Source organism: Phacochoerus africanus, chromosome 9 (assembly GCF_016906955.1).
Source record: "Phacochoerus africanus isolate WHEZ1 chromosome 9, ROS_Pafr_v1, whole genome shotgun sequence".
In the NCBI taxonomy this organism is placed as follows: domain Eukaryota; kingdom Metazoa; phylum Chordata; class Mammalia; order Artiodactyla; family Suidae; genus Phacochoerus; species Phacochoerus africanus.
Window position 1 is genome coordinate 27,686,638 of NC_062552.1, and position 26,481 is coordinate 27,713,118.

Sequence of the window (26,481 nt, forward strand, 5' to 3'; positions counted from 1 at the left end):
TGCGAAGGAATAGGACCACTGGAATTTGGAAGCTACTCTCAACTAGAAGATTGTTACATCATTTTAGAGTCAGAATCTACATATTTGATTTTATCTAAACTGAGATAAAATCCACTTAATCCATAATTATTTAGGTGTGAGGTCTTACTTTACATCAAATATATTAGTTGAATAATTAAATATGTTCTTTCAGCTCTTACCAAGAGGAAAGAATCTAAGAGTTATATGTTTGTGTATATGTGCATATTAGGATTAAAGACAGTACTATGGGTAGAATATAATACTCTTGTTATGTAGCCTTAACTCTCAAAAAAACAAATAAATTTTGGATCCCTTTCTTTGTTGCTCTTTTGATTTACTCTGTTTAAAAGTGGACTGTAAACGTGAAGTTTCAGAGTAAAAATGAATTCTTATGTAATCATCAGGTTGCTTTCTCTGGCCAGAGTAAGAGTTTATTTTAAATTTTAAAAACCTTCTAATTACTGTCCCAGGATTTAGAGTCAAAGTGAAAATGTATAAAGAAGTAATTTAAATGACTTTATTACTTGCAGTGGAAAAAGCCCAGGATGCAGCACAATTTTTTTGATCCAGTGGGCCATGGGTCCATCCAGGCCATTTATAAGAAGCTACAAAGAACTCTGGAAGATCAGTTGTTTCAGGTAAAGAAGCCTAAAGAAGAAAAAGAAGTAGATGTGTCAGTTTTCCCAATGTATCCCAGTAACACTCATAAGGAAACATCATGCCCTTTTATAATGTTTGCCACCGTTTTTTATTTTATGCTTTCAAGTTCCTAGCCTAGGAACTTCCATATGCCACGGATGCAGCCCTAAAAAGACAAAAAAAAAAAAAAATTCAAGTTTTCTGAATGGAATTCTAGAAGAGTATTTATTTATGAAAGATATCTATTTCACTTTATGTTTCAAAAATGAAAGTTCAATGTGGGAATAATAATACAGTACTAAATCATAAGAGTAATACATAGAACGTCTTTTCTGGGTTACCATGCAGGGCAATAATTTCAGCCAATGTTTCTGTTATCTCGAATCAGAGTTTTGGTTCATCCCTATGGAAGACCATATGATGGTATTTAAATCTGACCTCATAAACAATGCTTACTTTTACGTCCCTTCTATGTTGGAGTGCTTCTGATGTGAAATTAATTTTGAAACAATGCATTTGGGGCAACTATGCATGAATACGCGTGGAGCCCCAAGAAATACCAGCCATTGGGAAACAAGACTGGGATGAATTGGTGGATATCTGTAAAATCCGTAAAGAAAAAACAGACCTTCAGAAACCTTCAGAAACTGTGTAATGCCAAATGTACAGGCCATGATGTCTTCAGAGTCTATGTTAAGGTCCAGACAGAGTCAATTTCAACTGCTCATTTTCCAAGAAGGAAAATTAAATGTTATGGACCTTGCTCTGTTCATGTCACTCAAAGAAAATCTAAAACATATACTCTGTTGTTGCTGGGTTTTTTTTTTTTTTTCCAAACCCCTAAAGAGTGACATTTCGCTTCCATGAACAATCAGGACCCTAACCAAATAAAGATTTGTTCATTAATTTTTTTATCATTTGTACAAACACATATTCACACACACATCATTTTTGAGAGTGCTTTAAAGTTTCCCAAGTGTCTTAATACTCAGCATCTTATTTTATCTTCTTAATAGTTCTATGTGATATAATTGGGGCAAAAATTATCCACTTTATTTTATGAATGAGGAAAGAAACCTCTAAAAGTTAACTTATATACTAAAGCCTCTCAGTTAAATAAGAAACATCGCTGAGACCAGAGCCAGATTTTAGATTTCTTAACACTATATTCCACTTATCATTTTACTACTTTATCAGAAATAAATGGATACTTTGCAACAGAAGTAAAGTGTCTACACAAGCTAAAATTTTACTAATTAAAAGTTTTGTGATTGTTCATTGAACAAGCCAGGCTACCGATCCAATACCTTGCCCTCAAAATTTACTTTTGGCAAGTATAAAATAGCTTCAGAGACTAAAGGAAAATTTAGAATTTACATGTCAGTTTGAAAGGTATCCATCTAAAATATTATAAATTTGAATTTTAATTGGGGAGTTCAGTTTCCATTTAAAGAACTCCTATCTCCTGTTAAGACAACTCTATGATAATTCTGTGAAAATCTATGTGGGAAAAGAATCTGAAAGAGAATGGATTGTGTACATGTATTACTGAATTACTTTGCTGTACAGCAGAAACTATTACAACATTGTAAATCAACTATACTTCAATAAAACTTTAGGAGTTCTCGTCGTGGCACAGTGGTTAACGAATTCGACTCGGAACCATGAGGTTGAGGGTTCGATCCCTGGCCTTGCTCACTGGGTTGAGGATCCGGCATTGCTTTGAGCTGTGGTGTAGGTCACAGACGTGGTTGGCTCAGATCCCACGTTGCTGTGGCTCTGGCGCAGGCCGGTGGCTACAGCTCCGATTAGACCCCTAGCCTGGGAACCTCCATATGCCACAGGAGCGGCCCTAGAAAAGGCAAAAAAGACAAAATTAAAAAAATTAAAAAATAAATAAAACTTTAAAAAATAGAATAAAATAAGTTTTTTTTCATTTAATAATGAAACAATGAAATCTTGAGTTTCATTACTAAAAACACTGCTGTTTAGATAATAGAAGAAAAGTGTCAAATTCTGAAGCAGATCACTGTGGAGTGACTGCACAATAACTTGAAGAGCAAGATCATCGAGATATGGAGGATTTTAGATTCCTGTGCCATCTGACTGGTCACTCTGCTGATCCTTAGAGCTGCCAAAGAATAAATGTATTGCCCTGAGTAATAGTTTCAAAGACACAGACTCACTCTCCAATGGAGTCTTTCTAACTGGGACAGAAATACACGCATGTTATGCATTACTCATACCTTCCAATTGTATTGTTATTGACCTATCAGGATGCTTTTAGGAATTTATAATATTATATCACCTCATGTTCCAGAAAAATAGGTGGAATATCCGCTGTTATTTCAATTTGCAACTTTATAATTCCAATTTAATAGCAGAGCTAAGCTATTTCCCTTTTGCTCCGTGGAAGCAATAAAATCATAACTATGACTTCAAACACATATTTAGCAGGGTTGAGCTATTCAGAATTTGACTTCTGCATCCCAAAACCTACCAGAGAACTTTGCACATGGGATGTATTCAGTAAATATTTGACAATAATGAGGAAAGACATAGCTCTCTGATAGATTTCTTCACTTTAAAAATCATTCTCCCAAGGCACATTAAATTAAAATATAATAACAGTATGCATTACTAATGATTTATTGTTTAAAGATAAAAATATACGAATGGGTAATCCTTCTCAATAAGATAAGGCAATAGAGAAAAAACAAGCATGTTTACCAATCCACTAAGCCAGATCAATTCATGAGGTTCATCTCTCAGCTCTTTCAAAACTTAACAATTATTATTGCTTTTCCTAAAAAGAAGTCCATGGGATTTGAAGTCTAACAAGCACATATTACCTTGAAATCTTATTTAATTTAGGATATCAGATGATTTGATAAAATAAACAGAACAAATTTGACATCTCATTACTCCATAATTATTGCATTCCCCTATAAAGTTAGAGTGTTCTTAAGAGCTTATAAATAAAAGTAATCCCCACAGAATAATAGCTTTTAGGAGTTGGGGATTGGTGGTAGAAATTTGGCTTCAATAAATTATTATTTTTTTAGCCAAAAGATAGCTTAATAAAGCAAAAAAGTCAAGAGGATCATCTGAGACTAAAATTCCAAAATGACAGTGACTTAAATAAGATAGAAACTTAATTTTTAAAAGATTTATACTATTTTATGGACATTTTTAATGATTTACATTGTAAAAAAAAAAATATGCAGGACCCAAAGCAAAGCATTTTATTTTCTTCCCTTTTATTTCACATCATTTTTATCATCCAGCAGATCAGAGGATTAGTGTTTCAGGGAACACATTTTGGGAAGAACCACAGCATAAATGAGATAGACCCAAATTTGGGAAGGCCAGAGAGCAGGTGCCCATGATATCAACACACCAAATGACCCCAGGAATCTCCTTTTTTACGGCCCCAAACAAGTGTTCACAGAGAAGGGAAAAAATGAATTTCCACATTTCATTTCGAAGATTTGCCCTGTGGTGATCAAACTCAGCCCCACGGTGATATTCGTGACGTTCGTGTCATGTTCAATGACGTCAGTGTTATACATCAGACTCCGGCTAGTGTCCAAAGATAAATTGAAAGCCAGAAACTCCTAAACTGATTTCAAGGATAAGACATTCATTCTGCTACAGGTTCCGCTAGATAAGGAGTGGGGCCAGTATATATTTTCTAAAGTTTGGGGTTCCATTCTGAGAAGGAGAGAAAGCCTGGAGGAGACATAAGGAAAGGCTTTGATGCTCTTCGAACTTTAAAACGCTTCATTCAGCGACATCTGATTCTGTCGCTGGCTCTTGACCCGCAGAGCTGGGGCGATTCCGAGATGCCTCAACAGCTTAAACAGAATCCACCACAACATCTGGCTGTGAAATTTTCTGCAGCATCACTGGCACCTACTGTACACTATACAATTATTATGCAAGCCAGATGCCATTTGCCTCCAAACTTCGTGTGGAGCTAAACATCAGTTTTTTGGGAAAGAGTCGTCATTTTCACTTTTCTGAACAATGGTTTTTTTCACTTTTCTGATCAATGGTTTGGTTTTCAAGATGCTTTACACAGGGGACAAACATTACTGATATTAAGTGGATGCTTGCTCAGGCAGGGTTATTACTAATTAAATTAAAATATTCAATAACCCATGAACCTAGTAAAAACTAAACTTAGTAATTGCCGCTCTGATTTTTCCCACAGGTACCTCTCATCCCTCAGTACTTGCTATCACTAAAATATATTTCAGAAAGGAAAAAACAGGAGTTCCCGTCGTGACTCAGTGGTTAGCGAATCCGACTAGGAACCATGAGGTTGCGGGGTTCGATCCCTGCCCTTGCTCAGTGGGTTAAGGATCTGGCATTGCCGTGAGCTGTGGTGTAGGTCACAGATGCGGCTCAGATCCCACGTTGCTGTGGTTCTGGTGTAGGCCGGTGGCTACAGCTCTGATTACACTCCTAGCCTGGGAACCTCCATGTGCCACGGGAGCGGCACAAGAAATCGCAAAAAAGACAAAAAAAAGAAAAGAAAAGAAAAGAAAAGAAAAGAAAAGAAAAGAAAAGAAAAGAAAAGAAAGGAAAAAACAAATTCCCCCTGTTATAACTAATGTCTAGGAGAAAGAGATCCAGTCAACCAAAGACCACGTCTCATCTAGGTAATGACAAAGTATCCAAATGATGCAATCAATTTTCCTTTCTCACCTCAATGAGCGGTGACTTTAAAAGTTATTATATGATACACTAAATACTACTTTATTTTAACTCCTAACAAGCAGTGGAAAAAACATTTTTTTGTTGTCATTGTTGGTAATGCCAACTTGAACACTAAAATCATCTGCATTGGGTGACTGAGAAAAGATGTACTAGTAAACTATGAGGTTGACCAAAAAAAATTAGTAGAACATTTTTACCTATGTCAATCTGACACCATATGCTATAGCAAATCTACAAACTTTAAATGTTATACCAGCCTTCTTAATGTTTTAATATTTTCCAAATAGCTCTGCCTAAAGTGCAATATTTATCTGTAATAGCTTTGTTAACTTTATTGTTCTCCCAGGGGAATGAACCACGAAACTATTAAAAACATTTTTTTTTTAACTAAGCTACCTAGAGAAATGGCCTCTTCATTTCCCAATTTCTTTTGAAAAATAGTATGTTTTATTTAAAATATTTGCCCTATTTAGGATTGGCTACAACATAGGGAAGCCTCTTGAAGTTATCTCCCAAATTCAAAAGCACTTGAACATGAAGCCTGGACAAGTAATCAGGTGCAGAGTTGTTGATTTGGTTAGATTTGATTTGATGTGATTTGATTTGATTTGATTTAGGGGCACAGTAGAAGAACTTTCAGGTTCACCAGAAATGCTTCAACTCTGTCAGGGCCAATAAATCCAGAGCTACACCTTTCTTTCTGAAATAAAAGACTTCAAATGATGAATCCTTGAGTGATTTTGTTCTTACAGAATTGACCTGTTTCAGAAAACTGCTATTCTCCCAAGGTTAATCCACGGGAGAAAGAACAACTTTATACGTTATACAATAATGTTTCTTTAATGCGTTACTATAGCCTGTGTGCTGAGCACTTCTTGCTCATCATTTCACGGACTTCTTACCGCCTTGGGAGCTGGGTACCACCGCTATCATTTCAGCCAGACTGAGACCTACACACACTGGCTACAGAGTTCACAGGGTATGTGGAATTTGGCCATGTGACCAAATACATTGCCCACCTGAGCCTATTGACAGACGTCAACTGCGATGTTTCTGCTGGCTCCGAAAGCCTTCAGCCCATGACAGTTTTACAGACAGCCGTAATCATTGTTTTCTTTCTGAAACACTGAGAAAGTTCTATTTTATCCCTGAATATACCTCTGCTCTCTCCAGGACTTCTATTTCAATACATTAGCTTAGGTTAGCATTTCCTACAGTATGCTCTGTGCAATCTAAACCCTGGGGAATATTAAGAATCATTATAAACAAAGACTCTCTAATGTTATGAATTTAAGAAACAATAGGTGAAAAAAAGGCAAAGGGGGCCATCTTCTTGGGGGTCTTCAGTATACTGATGAATAGAGACTCTTTGGAAGAAAGATACAATACACCATTTCACAAACATATCTGACCACAGATGGGACACCTTAATTCCAAATCTTGCAGGATTGGCAGCCCATGGAACAAATGTTGAGAAATAGAGTAATAAGGTCTTAAGAATAACATAACCTGTTTTGTACAACAAAGAGACAAAAAAGCTCAACTGGCAGGATGTGAAATTCCTGTGGGGGAGTTCCCTGGTGGTTCAGTGACTCAAGGATCCAGTGTTGTCACTGCCATGGTTTGGATCACTGCTATGGAGCAGGTTGATCCCTAGACCAGGCTTGGCCAAAAATTTTTTTTTTATTAAAAAAAAAAATAAAGTTGCTGTGGGGAGCTATGGTCTTGCAAAGGTCAGCTCCCATCGTGACAACACACAGGGTTCCAAGGGACTGACAGAAAATAGCTGGTTCATCTAATTGTGCGATGCCTTTTTAGTGTAGAACAATTTGGAACAGTGCTGTTCACTCAAGACATTACTGTGGGAGTTCCGGTTGTGGCTCAGTGGTTAACAAACCCCACTAGTATCCGTGAGGATGTGGGTTTGATCCCTGGCCTCACTCAAAGGATTAAAGATCCAGCATTGCTGTGAGCTGTGGTGTAGGTCACAGATGCAGCTCAGATCTCACGTTGCTGTGGCTGTGGTGTAAGCCGGCAGCTATGGCTCCGATTGGACCCCTAGCCTAGGAACCTCCATGTGCTGCTGGTGTAGCCTTAAAAAGACAACAGACCAAAAAAAAAGAAAAGAAAAGAAAAAAATTGCTTTGAAAAATCTCCAGGAAAAAGTTGGGCAAACATTGATTATCTGGCATGTTCTGACCTGACACTAGACGTAATTCCAAAGTGGGTAAAATGAGTTTTCATACAAAATGAGTTGCTTCCTGGTCCAGGCAGGACCCTCTCAGCCTCCTTTCTTTCTGTTTTTTCACTTCCTCTCATCCAGTCTGCTTGTGCTCAGAGAAAATAGTAAGTTTGCATTTCTTTTTGTCTGCCCCACGTAGGACTGCCATTCAAGAAGGACCCCCAAATCCTTAAGTTAGTGTTCTCTAATCTTCCACTATCAGCGTTTTTTTTTTTAAGGCCACACCTGCTGTATATGGAAATTCCCAGGCCAGGGGTTCAATCAGAGCTGCAGCTGAGGCCTACACCACAGCCACAGCAACACTGGATCCTCAACCCACTGAGCAAGGCCGGGGGGAAAAAAACCCACATCCTCCCAGAGATGATGGTGGGTCCTTAACCCATTGAGCCACAACCAATATTTTTATATTCCCCTTTGTTATGTCACACTCTACAAGAATTCGTCTGAATTGAACCAATTCATGTGGCGTCAACAGACTTTTCATATTTATATGCTCATGCAATTCTTTGTACAATACCTGTTGATATTGCTCTAACTCACGCTCAGTAGACACATCATGAGAACCAGTGACTTAAGCCAAGCAATGAGGCCAGGAAACCAGCCGGGGAACAGCTCTCCCAGGAGCCAGGGATGACACAGGGCTCATCTCTCCCACTCAAGAGAAAGAACTTGAGGAATCTTGGTTCTTATCCAGGAAATGTGCTCAAGGAAGAGGAACTGTCTTGGGGCTGGGGCTGGGGCTGCAGTGAAGTTTCTCAAAAAAATCATTCCCACCGATGGCAACGCCCTGTCCTAACTGTAGACACACAGCATCCTATGTTGAAAATGGCATTGTAAAAAACTGGGGGAAAGTGGGGGGAAAGTTATCCAGAAGCATACCCACACAAAATAATTCGTTTTCACTGTACTCAGAGGCAATATGATGTATTAAGGGATTTTTAATGCAGTCACCAGGCTAAGAATGAACCTGTTTTTTTAAGCTCTTCCTACAGCGACCGAGTGAACTCAGTTCATATTGACCCTATGTTCTTCACTGAAGTCAATGTTATCATTCTGATTTTCTGATATCTGACCAGATATTAGGACAACTCCAACACTCAGAAACTTTTTAAAAGGCCCTCAGCTCTCAAGCTACTGTGCCCTAGAAATGGGAAGCTCTTTCCTTGCATTCTATTATAAGTGGGTAATAGAACGCTTACATATGAGCCAAATTTTCCTTGTTGCTTTACTGGAATTACTTGGCAATTTTATTACATTAATTCATATCCCTGGGTAATTTAAATCCCCCCCCAAAGTACAAGTTATTAAGATTTTTTTAAGTTAAATGTCATGGAGTGACTTTTCTGCAAACCAATCCCCAGGAGCCAATACGTGATTTAGAATTAGATTTCCTTTTTCTAGGCTGTGGTGAATGGCAACCTGGGAAAGAAATGTACCTCATTTTCCCCAGAATATAAAAGACTCTAAATTGCAAAACAAACAAACAAACAAAAACCACAAAACAAAAACAAACAACAACAACGAAAAAACAAACCAAAACAACAACAACATTTCACAAGGAAATCTTAGAAAGAATCCAGAGAAAATGTATATTGACATCCAAATGAGTGTTTGGACAACTGGAGCCCTCAATAAAAGCAAAGGAAAGAGCAATCCTTATAAATGGGTGAATTTATTATATTCTTAAACAATTCTGCCTCTTTTTTTTTTTCCAGGTAAGGATAAAAAGATGAAAGAATTTAGCCATAAAAAAATAACTCTTTTCCAATTGATCATAGAATTAAGTCACTAAAAGCTATGAATCTGAGCCATACCCCTAAAGCTGCTTCATCTTACTGATTGTAGGAAAGATCCCAAAAATATATCTAAGCCGATCATTTCAGAAAGTTAGCTCTAGTTCCAAAATGAAAAGGCTTTTGCTATTTTCAACCTGACTTGGCCAAAGCTTACTGATTCTACTGGAAATGTAGGGACCATTTAGGGGGGCAGATCTTTTACAGTCCCGGCTCTGTCATTTAAGTAATCCTGTGGTGCCTTTTCACTCCCCTCCATCTCAACGTGACTTGGCTTCTGTTCTTATCTTTAAAAGGTGGATAATTACAGTGCCCACTACGTCAAGCTGCTCTGAGAATTTGATGAGATAATATAAGAAAGTCCTGATAAGAGAGCTTGGCCCACCACTACTCATTACATGGGAGCTATTACTATCTTTTCTGACACTCGTTATAGTTGAGCGGGGCCCTGCCACCGGACTTGAAATTGGAATAATAACTCAGGGGATTACATCTTTCTAAAGCAAAGCACGTTAAGCATTTAATGAGAAACCTGTGGATTTACGACTCATCCAACAGCAAACAAAAGCCCTGCTTGCTCTGAGACACGGAGGGCTTCTGGGCAGTCAGAACCTGACATCTTCATTGCAGTGAAGAGACAGCTCTCCAGCGGCCTGGGAGCCCCGCTCTGCCCTGAGCATTTGCAGCAGGTCTTGAATACAGTCAACAGCTTAACTAAGAGATACCACACATGGGTGGTAAAACTGCAGCTCTGCTTAGAAGTCTGTGATAACCAGACCAGGAGAAGGCTTTTTATGCAAAATACAAATTATGAGAGGATAACACCTCTTCGAAAGGAAAGGGAGAACCAGTACAATAGTACAAAGCATGACAGTATGAGGAAATGTGGAAATTTCACAAAGGAGTTTGCGGGGTCATCAGGCCCCATCTGAAGGTATTCTTTAAATGGAAGATGTGAGAATTTTTGAGGATAAACCTTTCCTGATCATCATAGCATACATGTCTGCAGTTACTGGCATTTATTTTATCTTCATTTCAGAATGGACAGTCCAAGAGCCATCAAAAATCTGGATGAATTCACAAAATAACTCAGTTTACTTGACAGAAGAGAAATAGAGAGTTCCTGCTGTGGTGCAACAGGATCGGAAGTGTCTCGGGGGTGCCAGAGCACAGGTTCAAATCCCTGGCCCCACACAGTGGGTTAAGGGATCTGGTGTCGCCACAGCTGCAGCTCGGATCTGATCCCGGGCCCAAGAAGTCTATATGCCACAGGGCAGCCAAAAGAGAAAAAGAAAAAGAAGGACAACAAATGACTTGCTTAAAGCATTGGGTCAGGGAACAGCCAATAATCAGAAACACACGCATTTCTGTTAAATGATTAGCACAGTAAATGATAAACAATCAGTCTGAAAGAGAAGAATCTGTAATTGACATTAGTGAACTTTCAAAGTTTCTATGAAATTTTTGGGGGATGTAACAATCATTTGGAAAAAGATTTTCTTTTTTTAATTTGTATGACAAAATTATATAACTCTGAAAGCTCAAAGCTCACTCATTCGGTTTTTTAAAATTGCTTTAAACACCCTACAAACACACTTATACAAACCCACACGTACGTGAGTTAAAACAGAAGGGATACTTACTGTCACTTCATTCATACTCAGAAGCAGGGGGCTAGGTGGCAAGGTACCAAGGCGATATTTGAAACCCTCCTCTAGTGTCATTCCCCAGAACTGGCTGTAGTTCTGGGCTGTCCATCTGCCTTACAAATGAAAGAAAAAAAAAGATGTATAGCCTATATAAAATCACTTTTAGCAATACATGTTCATCTAAATTTCTGAAATTACATATAACCAAACATCACAAAACTGTAACTGCTACTGCAAGCTAGATACTCATTATACAAATGATGCATTATTGATTATTCTTCCGGAAAGCATAGCACTCTTCCTAAATTAGGTCTATGCCAATTATTTTAATGACTCATATGAGGAAACTAAGGCTGTATCAATATAGGCTAAATTTAAGAATATGGGATTGTCACACACTGTAAAGGGATTTGGGTGGTAATAAGGTCAACATATGCATCTTCTTCCAAATGTCAATAAATGGATTTTCGAAAGAAGCTTGGGTGTACGGAAATGTACTTACAGGTTAAATAGGGCAGTCTGTTTTATTTACAATTTGCATTTGAAAAGAAGTTGACCATGTAAAATGCAATATCCATGAAAAACTGAGGATAAAATAGTTATACTTAAAAGTGTACATCAATACTAATTAACTTTATTGAAATTTTATTGAAATATTTTATTGAAATATTGAAATATTCTATGTTGAATGAGTTAATTAGTGTTAAGTGCTCAACAATCTTAGTTATCATTAATAATAATATAAATTCAATCGATATGAAATTAAATAACAAAAAGTGCAGAGTTCCCATTGTGGCACAGCTGAAATGAATCTTATTAGTATCCAGAAAGATGGGGGTTTAATCCCGGGCCTTGCTCAGTGGACAGGGATCCGGTGTTGCCGTGAGCTGTGGTGTAGGTTGCAGACATGGCTCTGATCCCACGTTGCTGTGGCTATGGTGTAGGCCGGCAGCTGTAGCTCCAATTGGACCCCTAGCCTGGGAATTTCCATATGCCATGGGTGCAGCCCTAAAAAAGCAAAAAAAAAAAAAAAGTGCATATTTTTCTAGAGGCGTATTTTGTGCCCTTACATAGGAAAGAAAGCTTTGTTTTCAAAACCCAATATTGAGATTTGAAAACAACAGTTCTTCAAAAGATGCTAACAGATGAAAAATGAGAAAGAAGATAGTAACTTAATTATGGCTTGTTTGAATTATCTACAACTTAAGGGCAATATATGTTCCATACTTAAGTCAAATCTAAACTTTATCCTGTTGTGTTCATCACCAAATTTTTTCTAATGTGACAAGCTCTTATGAATGAGTGAAGATACAACTCCATTTTCAATAATATGCCTGGTAAGTTAATGCTTCTCTTTTATACAGTCTGTTAGTTCATAAAACCTTTAGCAACTTTGAGCCACAATTTTGAAATGTAATCTCCATCATCCAGGGAATTTCAATAAGGAAACTTCTGAATATATTAACTATTATGGCATGAATTAAGAGAATAGCAGGACCAGTCTTGGGCAAAATCCTGACATCAGTCAAGTATGTTTTTGGTGACCTACACTAGTAGTTTTCAAACATTCAGAGATGTGTGTGGGCATCTTAATTAATCAATAATTTAATCATTTGACTTAGTGAATTGGCATTCGTATTTCAAAAGATAAAGTAGAATACAGGAAAAATAATAGGAAATATTAGTGTTTATTGCACATAGTGAGAGTGAGTACCATTTACATACATTTCGGTATATGTACAGGTGCACGTGTGTGTGTGTGTGTGTGTGTGTGTGTGTGTGTCTACCAGGTCGTTAAGTTAAAGATATGTCTTACTGTGGCTTGTGCTCAAAAAAGTGTGAAAAACACTACTACCTTACATCATCCTCTTTAGCCCAGAATCCTCACTTTTCTTTCGATGTAATTTAGCATTTACTGAACATTCTTAATTTATCTCTCATATTCTCCCATAAACACTGGGAACAGAGAAATAAATAAATTTCTCTGCCTTCAAAAAGCTCACACCCTAAAAGGGCTACAGAGATGGAAATGATTTCAATATGTGTTATTTATTAGCGGTAAGTCAAAGTATGATCAGAGTGGAAGATGGAAACATAACTCTGCCTGAAGGAGTTAGAACAATTTTTTACAGAAAGTGACTTTAGTGCTCAGCCTGAAAGGATGAGAATGAGTTTGGTGACCAGATGTAAGAGAAGAGAGAATTTATGCTAACTAAAGACAACTCTGGAACAAAGCAGGTTTAAAACTGAACAGCACATTTAGAGAATAGCAGATAAAGAAAACACTTAAACTATGAGAGGGACCAGGGAGACAGAGGCTGGAAAATGCATAAAAGACAATGCAGTAAAGCATATGGGCCAGACTGTTTTATGCTGGGGAGTGTAATTATATTCTACAAGCAATGTTGTGTCTTTGAAGATTTTTAAGAACATGAGCAGCAGAATCAAAGAATAACCATAGGGAGTTCCCGTCGTGGCTCAGTGGTTAACAAACCCCACTAGTATCCACGAGGACTTGGGTTCGATTCTTGGCCTCACTCAGTGGATTGAGGATCTGGCATTGCCATGAGCTGTGGTATAGGTCACAGATGTGGCCTATGCTGTGGCTGTGGCATAGGCCAGTGGCTACAGCTGTGATTAGACCCCTAGCCTGGGAACTTCCATATGCTGCAGGTATGGCCCTAAAAAGAAAAAAAAAAAAAAAAGAGAGAGAGAGAATAATCATAAAAGTATAAAGAATTGCTTGGAGTTTGGTTAGACTGGAAACAGACAAGCCAATACCAAAACAAATAAATAAATACAGACATGCCAATACTAAAGAAATGCACTAGAACAGATAACATAGGAATATAAGAAAGAAATTTCTAAAAGGAGCTTTAAATAAATAAATAAGAGCACTGGAGTTCCCGTGGTGGCTCAGTGGTTAATAAATCCTACTAGGAACCTGCAGGTTCGATCCCTGCCCTTGCTCAGTGGGTTAAGGATCCGGCGTTGCCATTGCCTGAACTGTGGTCTTGGTCACAGATGCGGCTCGGATCCCATATTGCTGTGGCTCTGGCGTAGGCCAATGGCTACAGCTCCAATTAGACCCCTAGCCTGGGAACCTCCATATGCTACAGGAGCAGCCCTAGAAAAGGCAAAAAGACAAAAAAATAAACAAAAATAAATAAATAAATAAATAAGAGCTCAGTGACTGAGAGTGAGGAATAAGGAAGCATCAAACTAACCTAAAATTTTCTATCTGAAGAGTTCCCATCATGACTCAGCAGTTAGGAACCTGACTAGTATCCATGAGGACCTAGGTTCAATCCCTGGCCTTGTTCAGTGGGTTAAGGATCCAGCGTTGCTGTGAGCTGTGGGGTAGGTCACAAATGTGGCTCAGATCCCACAGCGTTTCTGTGGCTGTGGCTTAGGCTGGTAGCTGCAGCTCCAATTCCACCCTTAGCCTGGGAACTTCCATATGCCATAGGTGTGGCCCTAAAAAGCATAAAAATAAAATAAAAAAGTAAATAAATAAATTTTCTAGCTGAGTTGACAAGGAATGAAGGATAGATAGGTCAAAGAGGTTAATTCTTTGGGTTTGGGGTATTTTTGATTTTAAGAAACTAGTAAGAAATCAGGACCAACTTATTCAATAGACTAGATGTTGAGTTCATAAGAAAATTCAGAGTTAGAGGAAGGATAGATTAAAAATGGGCACAAATTCTTTGTGGTTCTTTCCATCAAGAGACGAAGTCTGTTTCCCCAGCTGCTGAGTGTGAGCTGGCTGGGTGACTTGCTTTGCTCCCTAGAAAGCAGTGGAATTGACGCTGTTCAAATTTCCAGCTTTGACCTCAGGAGAGGCCATTTCCAGCCTCCAGTGATGTCCTGTTTGAACACTGCTGTCCTGTGAAGAAGCCAAGGCTGGTCTGCTGGAGACACGTGGACCCCCCTTCCCAGCAACCAGCATCAGATATGAGAGTGACAGTTCCCTGAAGCTAGAGTTCCAGATGTCTGTGAACACATGAGTAACCCCAGGAGGGACCAGCAAAAGAGCCTCAGCTCAGTGCATCCCAAATCACTGATGGGAACAGATAAAAGCTGGTGGGGGGTTTTTTGTTTTTGCTTTTTAGGGCCGCACTCGCAGCATATGGGAGTTCCCAGGCTAGGGTCTAATCAGAACAATAGCTGCCTGCCTACACCACAACCACAGCAACTGGGGATCTGAGCCATGCCTGCGACCTTCGCCACAGCTCACAGCAATGCTGGACCCCTAACCCACTGATCGAGGGCAGAGATCAAACCCGCATTCTCATGGATCCTAATGGGGATCGTTAACCACTGAGCCACGAAGGGAACTCCCCAAAGCCTGTGGTTTTAAGCTCTTAAATTCTGGAGTTGTTTGTTCCACAGCATCAGATAATTGAAACTGTATTCCATTTCCCTTGGTCCCCCGAACTTACTGATCACCGCTTGGCGCTTGTAACAGTCCAATCATTAAAAATCCTTTTATAAAGTTATGGCATGTGGACTCCTCAGCTATATTGTAAACTCCCCCAAGACAGAAATTATTTATTATTCGGTCTTTAAAATAATTTTTACAAAATTATTTATTTGTATCCTCAGCAGTGTCACAAGGGAAACGCATACGAACATCAATTGCATTAAAATATAATATAAGGAATAAATAAGCACTAAAGAATGAATAAAGACTTGTATCTAAAACACTACCAAGATGCCAGAAATAAGTGTTTCAAAACAAAAGTTGTATATATTTGCATGTAGACTTTTTTAAGAAACAACTAAAATAGACATTGAATGATATCATATGATTCTGTTCTCACACATTAAAAAATGTTAGAACACCAGGAACAGAAAATATCTGAGAATTAAAACTTTTTTTTTTTGTCTTTTCTAGGGCCGCTCCCTCGGCATATGGAGGTTCCCAGGCTAGGGGTCTCATTGGAGCTGTAGCCACCGGCCTATGCCACAGCCACAGCAATGTGAGATCCGCGCCTACACCGCAGCTCATGACAACGCCGGATCCTTAGCCCACTGAGCAAGGCCAGGGATCAAACCCGCAACCTAATGGTTTCTAGTCAGCTTCATTAACCACTATACCACAAAGGCAACTCCAAGAACTTTTTTTTTTAATCCAGACTTTCTATACCCTCTCCTTATTTTCTCTGGTGAAGAATTTTAGTTTTACTACTTTTTTTCATAACTCTTTTCTTTTTACTTAACTTTTTTTCCTTGGATTTGTGTATGTTTCCTTTTGGTGCATTTATACTTCACATTTTATTTTTTTTGTTTTCTTAAGTCATCTATGATTGCTACTAAAAGGCAAAGCCCATGCCCCTTAAGTGGTCCTAGATTTCTCTCACGATAAACAAATAATGGACAGAAAATTCTTCCTCCCAAGGAAGGCAGCATTCCCAACAGCTTTTGTATTCTTACATGCACTTTCTTTCCATATTGCTTTAGCCTGTGGTTTCTCCTGGGTTCTGTGAAAAGCAAAAAGGTTGGATGCTTATCGTGGTTCCTTAGAAGTGTGTGCTTGTTAGGTCAAGCATTGGAATCCTTTTAAGAACCTGATTCGGATAATCTCTTATGATGACACATGCTCTCATGTTCTTTTAATGAGTTAAATGTCACTTCATCACAGAAAATTATAACTGGTTGTCCCTAGAAATATTTAAAATGTCATCGTATTATCACCTAAAATATCACTGAAACACAGAATACTCATGTCAACAAATGGGATTTCTCTCTTTTGTGTCTTCCAAGAAAACACCTTGAGGACATTGCAAATTAGTGCTCCCGTTGTGCTAGGAAACATAAGTCTTAGGTGCGGAAAGAAATGACCTTTCTACTGGAATTCCCACTGTGGATCAGCAGAAAACGAGCCTGACTAGTATCCATGAGGATGAGGGTGTGATCCCTGGCCTTGCTCAGTGGGTTAAGGATCCGGCGTTGCTGTAAGCTGTGGCGTAAGCCAGAGGCTATGGCTCTGATTAGACCCCTAGCCTGGGAATTTCCATATGCCTCCAAGTGTGGCCCTAAAAAGCAAAAAAAAAAAAAAAAAAGAAAGAAAGAAAGAAAGAAAGAAAGAAAGAAAGAAGGAAGGAAGGAAGGAAGGGAGAGAGAGAATAGAGATAGAGATAACGACAGCAACAGAAACCAGCCATCACCGCCTTCCGAGTCAGTAATTACTGGCCGTAGCCTGTCAAGTGCCTGCATGAATCTCAGCACTCCCCTACAGACCGCCCCCTGCATTGTTCGATAGAACGCCTCCCACCCCTCCCCCCTCACCATCCTGCCCCCGCCCTCCCTCGACCCTCCTCAGCCCTGCCTCCCCTCCCCGCAGGCGAAGGGAGGGAGGAATAAAAAAGAAAAGATCTTTCTACTTTTTAAAAATGCATCTCAGGATGACTTCACTATTATAGTTGCTGGACAGTAGATTTTTTCAAGTGAAATCTTTTCCAGAAGGTGGAAAAATGTTCTTGAGAGTATATAAAGATTTGATCCATGGCAGTGGAGAAATCCTGAGGCAGGATCCAGCCAGCCCATCCCTCCTTTCAGTTCGGTAAGAAAGCCAGGAAAGAAAACACCTACATTTCCATTCCCTCAAACTGATTTTTTAACCCTTTGGAGGGCATCATCAAACAGTTCTTTCCTACGATGAAGTGTCAATCAGCCCTAGCTTTAGTTTGTTATCGAAGCAAAGTGGCTCTCCTTGTCTCTTGACTCAAAGCTAAGGGAAACTGGCTAGATGGGGAGTCATGTCAGTGAGGTTATCTAGATGGACCGATCGTGTGAGGGATCATTGAGGTAAAATACAGCCCTCTTAAGGTCAGATCCTAATCAGGGCAGCTGAGCACGTGACTGGCTGGGTTAGGGCAGCAGTGGATGGAAAGGCAGTTAACAGGAATAAATCAATTTGCCTCCTTTCTGATTTTGCCTGAATATTTATTTCAACTGAAGCTCCCTCTACTCGCCTCACTCACCCCTTGACACTGCTCCTTCCTAAGCAATTTAAGACCATGCTCTGTATTTCTTCCTTGTGCATTTTAATGTTCAATTATTTAATATTTACCTCTGTACATTCCAATTTCACATGCCTCTCTACCTCCCTTCTCAGATCTCTCTCACCCTTTTATTTTTTTTTAAAGAATGACCATTTTTAGAAGTGATAGGAACTACGATGCTTGAAATCTGAGGAATAACAACAGGTAGGGCCAAAAAGCCTAAAAAGCAAGATTTCTCTCACCCAAAATCTCCTTTATTGACGTGTTCAATTAATCCTGGTTGAACAAGGCATACGTGCTGGGAACAATTCCATTGCTGTCCTGAGCATGTGCTGTAAAAATACAAAAATTACAAAAGTGGCCTGGCCTTTGGGAAGTACATTAACAAAATTAGTAAGCAGAGTTGTACATTGTTAAGGCATCAAACACGTCTGTGATTAATGTTAGCCATATGACTATTTCATTCTTGGCAAAAATGCATCATGACACATGCATTAGCTACCACTCAATACCTTCTACTCCAGGCAATTAATCAATGAAATGACCACACATTCACTGAGGTTTGAAAATATAAGACAACTAGGACAGTATAGAGTCAATGCATTTGTAACTGGAAACTTTCTGCAGGATAATCTTTGCAAGGCAGCCTGTTTTTATGAATAGTTGCTGTGTTCAAGGAAACATAATTTGCCTGTAGTGTATCAGTATTTATAAATAAGAGGTACATTTAATGCAAACCCACTGTCATAAACACCAAACTCAAACATTAAAAGAAATTGTCATGATTAGATTTAAGCGTTCATTAAAATTAAATATGCATATAAAAAACTACAGGTATGTGCTACCTTATGACTTATGATTCTGTCTGTTTGCATTTAAATATATGCTTTGTTTCACAGACATCCATTTTACAACATACACAGGTAGTAGAATTTAGTTCTGTGTCACTTAAATTCATTACCAGGAATTGCAGTTTTCTTTAATTACTGATCCTTCTTCATAATGTTGACCACCTCTGTGGCAACCTGTCAAGATAACACATACACAAATAAAAATTCTAAATTGGGTAATAAAGTGCACTCACATAACAAGTCATCTAAAATTGTGTTTCGTTTTCCAAATATGCAAAAACATTTGGTGCCCATCTGATGGAAATCCACATCAGGTTCATGTCAAGCTTTATATATCAGATTTGTTTGGGTTGGTTCCATGAGCGTCTATCTTTAATGAGAGGATTCACAAAGCATAAAAACTAGATTACCAAGGTATTAATCACTAAACATACTCAAAGAATAATTAATATATTTAAATAGGTAAGCAGTAAAACCATTTGAATTAATTTATGACATTTTTCATTTTAAAAGTCTAATCAAGTCTCATGTGAACATGATTGATTGCATATGATTAGAATAAGGAGCTCAAAGCATTGGGCCAAAATAGGAAGCTATTTCATTGAATTCACCTTACAAAGATAAACTCTTTTTTTTCCTTCAGAATTTGGATTAGGAGAAAATTTATAAGGTTGTGGCCATTTGTGTTCTAAATCCAAACATCTCTCAACTATCAAAGCCTTGAGACTAAATAAGAGTCCACTTGAGAGAGTACATGAAGGTCAAAGAAAGACATCCAGGACTGAGCCCAAACAGTAGAGACAACAGATGTTCAGAAGAGGGGAGAGGGAGGGAGTGATCTGTGAGGAAGCAGGGAATTCAGGGGAGGTGGAGTCCTGCAAAGCAAGAGGGAAAAGTATTCAATGCAAGCGGAAGTGGTCACTTGCGTAGAGTATTGCTAAGAGGTCGAGAAAAGAACGAACATCTGAACATTGCATTTTAAACGTGGGCATCTTCAATAACCTTTCCATGATGGTAGAATAGCAGAGAATGACATCCCGTAGGAATGAGCTGATGAGAGATTTGGAAGGCAGGAAGTGAAACGTTTCAGGTATTTTTGCCATTAAAGAAAAGACGGGAATAATAGTCGGTTAAGGACATGGAGTCTAGGAAAGACCTTTTCAAATTGAAAAGCTACAAATACACATTTTGTAAATATGATATTTGATCCAAGAGAGAAGGGGGGGATGATTCCTGGAGAGAAAGGAGGGAGGGAGAGGAGAGAAAAGGAGAGTGAAGGAGGGACATTTGTCAGGGTGAAGATCTTGAAACCCCAAGGTGGGATTCAGAGCTCAAGAGTAGGAATCTTCTCAAGGTAAACAGTAACCAAGATGGAGGAAGGTTGAAAATTGTGATGATGGAGAGATGAGAAAATGCCTAGCGCCTTTATTTTCTCAGTGAAAAATGATAAAGAGTGAGTTAAACTGGTTATACCTTGACATACATACATACATAGATACACTGATATATACATACATACATTAAAAAATTAGTGGCTTTGGGGAGTTTCCTTTGTGGCTCAGCAAAATGAATCTGACTAGGATCCATGAGGGGGCAGGTTTGATCCCTGGCCTCACTCAGTGGGTTAAGGATAAGGCATTGCTGAGAGCTGTGATGTAGATCGAAGATGTGGCTCGGATTTGGTGTGGCTGTGGCTCTGGTGTAGGCTGGCAGCTACAGCTCTGATTCAACCCCTAGCCTGGGAACCTCCACATGCCATGGGTTCGGCCCTAAAAAGACAGAAAACAAACTAGTGGCTGTTGAAGTTGAAGGAGTTTTGTAACTGTAATAGCCATTAATAAAAAGTTAGGCAACTTAGATGTTTGGAAAGTGAAATCAGTCTACTGATTTGAGAAAAGATGATAATATGATGTAACTTATTTAAAAGTACTTCCTCATAGTATGTTTTCATATCTGTGCTGGTCTAAACCTCGCCTTAGGGAAGGCAGCTGTGTGCTCTCATCAGGAACCCACATTCCAGAGGTGGTCAGACTGAGGTGGTCAGGGGAACCCTGAAAGGCCAGACTCCAGGGCAACTGTGACAAGTGCCTCCATTATCCATCTTTAATGAGCACTAGACTATCAGTGTAATGAATGTCAGATATGGGCTTTCTTTGATAGAATTAGTGGCTTGTTAATCAGCATAATGGATGTAAGTAATCAGTTCTTATTGGTTATTGAATAGTGTTCAATTGAGGTAGATTAGCTAAAATATTTTAAAGTCACATCCCACTCCTGTGGTCCACAGTTTTTATGCATCTCTTAAGGTCACCAGCCCTCACTCTCAGTCCCAGAGCCCTAGGATTGATCTCTAAAAGGTCCTGTGTCCAGCCACTGGGAAGGAGGGTTTGTCATTCCCTGACACTCTCTGTAATATTATCACATGGGAAAATTCCAATAAACTTTTCAAGCAAGGTAGATGTGGGGACAGCTACCAGGACAGGCACCTGAGACTTCATGAAGCTTTCAGAGGTTGTGTGGACTGTTGAGGTCTCCTTACCAATGTGTATTTTTGTCACTATCAGTACACATGGCGGCGTTTGGACTGATTCATCTTCATTGAGATGTGGTTAAGGAGGGTGAGAAGGAGCAAATCACCCTCATTCAATTCAAATGCAAGTCAGCAATTTGCATCCATTTTTTAACAATTTGAAGGTAAGAGTTGTGCATAATCAAATTAGCTTAGGTCTGTTCACATCCGATGGTGCACTAGACTCTTTCCTTAAAATCTGCTACACCAGAGATGCTGTCTGGGAAATCCACTCTGGTTCTGTTTCAAACTCTACCACTTGTTTTCTCTATTTGACTTTTGAAATTCTCCAACTACTGGAAATAACCAACAGAAATGGAGAAAAAAAAAACCCACAGAGGAAGATGTTTATTGATATGTCCAACCTTTAGTTTATGCAAAAGAAATATATTTTTTTAAATCTTAAGTATATATATATATATATAGTTTTAAGTTCCATGTTTAAAAAGAGTTGCTGTAAAAGAAACTAGACAACTTCATGAAACTAGATAACTGAAAAATATTTAATAAATCAGTGGACAAACAACTTAGCATTTCAGAGGAAAGATACTTTACCCATGCAAAAAATATATATATATAATATACCATTGTCTATTTATTCTAGTTAATTTTGTACAATTTTTAGATATTGCATAGTGCTATTTTCTTTCAACCAGGTACTTGCATAAGGAAGATAAAACAAAAGAAAAAAATTACCTTCATGGGAGCAATTATAGTCTAATGTGAACTTTTTGCTACTAAGCAAAATGATGAATTGCTTCCCTTTACAATGAATGGAGTAAAACCTATACCAGGAACATAAGCTCTACCTAAAACACGACCCTAAATTAAAGTCTTAGCAAAATCCTAGCTTTCAAGCAAAAACGGACATTTAAGAAGTAGCAATTTCTTTTCTAAATGGGCTACATGACTCAAATAAGGGAAAGCTCAAATACACTTTAGTACATCAAAAGTGTCACAGCTTGAATGTAATATTTACACTCAACATCCATGAAGCCAACCCTATTCCTATTTATCATCTTTCAATGAGTTCTCATAATAGAATAAAATCTTTTTGTTTTTTTCCTGTCTTTTTAGGGCATATCGAAGTTCCCAGGCCAAGGGTTGAATCAGAGCTGCAGCTGCCAACCAACACCACAGCCATAGCCATGCTGGATCCAAGCCACATCTGATCTGTCATCTACACCACAGCTCGCAGAAATGCCAAATCCTTAACCCACTGAGCAGGGCTAGGGATTGAACCCACAACCTCATGGGTACTAGTTGAGTTTGTTACCACTAAGCCACGACGGGAACTCTCAGTATAAAATCTTAAATCCTTAAAACAGCCTATAAATCCTGGCAAAATATGACCTCTATTCACCTCCCAAACTTCAGCTCTTCACTCCCACCCTCCGCTGAGCATGACTCTCCGGATATGGTGGCTTCTGTCCAGCTCCTGGACATGCCACATTCCTTGCTCCCAGATCTCGAAGGCCTTTCTCTCAGCTTCTCCTCAGGTCACCTGGCATCTCAGCTGAATATCTTCCCCCAGTGGCCTCCCTGACCCTGGCTGAGGTCATGTATTCCTTTCCATGTTAATGTGTATTCTGATAGACTTTTTCACAGCACCTTAAATGTTTCCTTCAGAGAATCACACAATTTGCAATTGTACACTGTATGCTTTAACTATCTCCCCCCCCGACACACACACAATGTGACTGTCACTCCAATAAGGACAAGATTTTGTTTTTTTCTTTCCTGTTTTTGCCCCAGCAAAAGCACAATGCCTGGCTTGGTGGACGTATTCAATGAATATTTTTTGATGAATGGCAATATGTCCCATTTCTAATAGACTATCTGCCACTTTTTAGGGTGAAATAAATATTCATTGAGTTATTTATGGATAAAGGCAAAGCCCTAGCATGAATGATCATATGGAAATTTTAACGTGTAATATATATGTGTTTTAAGGAGAATTTACTCAATTTTACAAATAGTATGACATTATTGAGAGTGAAAGCAACAGTCAATATCTAGATTTTGATATCAGGATATCAAATCATTATTCTTATCTAATTGTAATTTCCACCCACCATCACCTATTTATAGTTATGTGACAGAGCTCTGGTTAAACCTGCATTTCTGAAAGAGGCATAGTAGAATTGTGGGTTTCTGTTTTGATTGGTTTTGTTTTTGTCTTTTTGGGGCCACACCTGCAGCACATGGAGGTTCCCAGGCTAGGGGTCGAATCAGAGCTGGAGCCACTAGCCTACACCACAGCCACAGCAATGGCAGATCTGAGCCACATCTGCAACCTACACTACAGCTATTGGCAATGCCGGATACTTAACACACTGAGCAAAGCCAGGGATCGAACCTGCATCCTCATGGATACTAGTCAGATTCGTTTCTGCTGAGCCATGAACTCCCCTAGAATTGTGTTTTATGGGCTTTTGTTTGTTTGCAAATTTGGGGTGTATTGATTGCTTAGAACTTACAGCCATTCTACTATAATTGGACCAGTAGAATCAATTGCAGCATTCTCCTTATGAATTATTTGTATTTACTCAGTCTTGGTGTTTTAAAACTACCCTATATAGATCACTCTTTTGTTTTTAGTACCCCAGATCGTTTTAAAACCCAAGACTGGCAAAATGAAAACAAAACAAAAACGCACATGAAGACTCTATTTGATATTACTTACCTAGGGACCGTGGCCAACCTTATCCTACTTTTGCACTGGTTTAAATGGCATTGCTACAGGGTCCATTAGTCCCATGAAATAATAGGTAAAATGTTACATAAATCTGCAGAGGATCAGGTCTGTGACTTAGATGAGGTTTTCTAAGAGGTTACATTCAAAACAGTGTGAGAGTTTTTTGTCAATACATTTTACAAGGAAAAAAAAGAATTTTAAGTAACCTCTATATAAGTTGAGTGAGATTCAAAACAGAGTCTAGACCCGCATTTGTGGCTGTCACACCAGAACTTGTCTGAAGTGTTAATATGATGCAAGTGTCTTGCTTCTAAATCAAACATGTTAACAGTCTGAAGAAATTTATCCTGGTGATTAAACTATTTCTCATTTCAAATTAATATAGGGAGGAAGGAAGAAAGGAAAGAAGAAGGAAGGAGAGAAGGAAGGAAGGCAGGCAGGCAGGCAGGCAGGCAGGCAGGAAGGAAGGAAGGAGAGAGAAAAGAGAAAGTCTGACAGCTCTAGGATCGTGCTTGAACACATCCCCAAAGCCTACCTTCTGGATACCAAGGCTTCGTATGAGGAGGCCATTCTTTCTCTTCACGGCAGAATGACTGGTAATCAGGACAGCAATCAGAATTTTCCCTTTCACAGAATTTATCACAGTAACACACTGCATTTGCCTCATAGAACGGAGTGACACAGCTGTCATCTCTGTCTTCACAACAACCAAAACTTCTGCAGTATTGCCCTCGGAAAATGGCTCTTTTGAATCGAGTCCCTTCCAAAATGGTGTGATTCCTAGTGAAATCAGCTCTTGGGTCCACTTCTCTATGAGATAAAGACTGCCTCTTCATCCAAACTCCTGTGGTAAGATAAGCAAGGATTAGGAGCATAGATCCGGTCCACATTCTCTAGAGGTCAGGTGTGGCTCCCACTTTCTGTTATATTTGATAACCTTGGCCTTGGGGCTTCTCCTTGGAGCCTGAATTCGAATCATCAAGACAACTCAGCTTGAATCCTGAAACTGATCCTTTACTTGAACTGAGTGTATTTCTTGTAGTTAAACATTAATCAAGAATTTCAACGTTTGTCCAAGATAATATAAGTGTTAGAAGTAGACCATTGCTATTCCTCCAAAGTTAAAAATTTATATTCCATAGCATGGAAAAAAAACGTCCATCACCATGAAAATAAATACATAAACTTGCAGGCATATATGATACGTGGAATATCACTTGCCTACAGAACAATCTCGATTCCTAAATCAAAAAACCTTTCCAGAATCCACATGGCCCAAATTATGCAATACTCTACTGGCAAGGTATAAGAAATTCAAAAGTCAAAAACACAGTTATTCACCTCACCTACTTGCACGGCAACCAAAATCCATTCTCTCCTGAGGTTGCCTGCTAGGATCTGTCATATCAGTAACAGTTGCTCTAAATCATGCCCAGTCACACAGTGGCTTGATTTCCCATCTGCACTCCATTTACTTACCAAAAGCATTTTGATTTCAAGGCTTAGTGGAACCTAATTTAGCTAGAAATTCCCTGAAGGTGACCTTCGTTTTCTCCCACTGACTCTCTATTGGACATCAGTTCAGGAACCTGCAGTATCTGGAAGGCAGTTTATCATCAAGTCAAGTCAGTACTCTGTGCTAAAGGGGGGGTGAAGGAAACTCAAAGGTCAAGATGCCATTCGTGTTTCTGTGGATCTCTGCCTTTACAGTGGGCTTTGCTATCCCGTCTTTACTCATTAACTAGAATAACTCCCTTTGAGTGGGGGATAAATAACCAGCAGGCGATGATTCAGCAAGAGTGGCAGCATTGCCTGGTGGAAAGCACTTGTCTTGAGGATCAAAAACCTGGACTCCAGTCCCTGAGCTACTCTTTAATAGGCTTTATGATCTTGGGTTTGCAATTTGCTTCTCTGATCCACAGTTAGTTTCCTATAAAATAAGGATCTTCCCCCCCAAGGATAATCTGCAATGTCAATCTTGGAAACTTGTTCCCTGACTTTGCTCCATAAATTACTTGACTCACAGTTTTATCTTCATTGTTTCCCTTTCTTCTGACACCTTCCTCCCTCTCAGGCTATAAGCCAGTTCAAGTCTCTCTTTTGTCTCAATTTTGCCTCCTCTTGGTGTCACTCTCCATAATCCACACCCCCATCTCTCAAATCCCCAATCTTTTGCAATCACTTCCTTGCCACCCATGGAGTCACTAAACTACTGCTAAGTGCTGTCTCCATCCCCAAGGACTATCACCAATATTGTCCTAACATTGGATTCCCTTTGACCTGTGTC

At 39.0% G+C, this 26,481-nt stretch overlaps 1 protein-coding gene across 1 annotated transcript in view; it reads right to left on the bottom strand.

Annotated features, from left to right (window-relative positions):
- Window positions 1-25,230, bottom strand: part of TINAG (tubulointerstitial nephritis antigen) — a 74,847-nt gene extending 49,617 nt beyond the window's left edge. The window contains exons 1-5 of the mRNA XM_047797206.1: window positions 24,730-25,230; window positions 19,038-19,101; window positions 18,319-18,408; window positions 11,064-11,178; window positions 546-669 (exon numbers count right to left, since the gene is read on the bottom strand). Of these exons, the coding sequence (XP_047653162.1) occupies window positions 546-669; window positions 11,064-11,178; window positions 18,319-18,408; window positions 19,038-19,101; window positions 24,730-25,084 (748 nt within the window). The 5' untranslated portion in view covers window positions 25,085-25,230. The remainder of the gene's footprint in view (window positions 1-545; window positions 670-11,063; window positions 11,179-18,318; window positions 18,409-19,037; window positions 19,102-24,729) is intronic.
- Window positions 25,231-26,481: the final 1,251 nt, after the last annotated feature.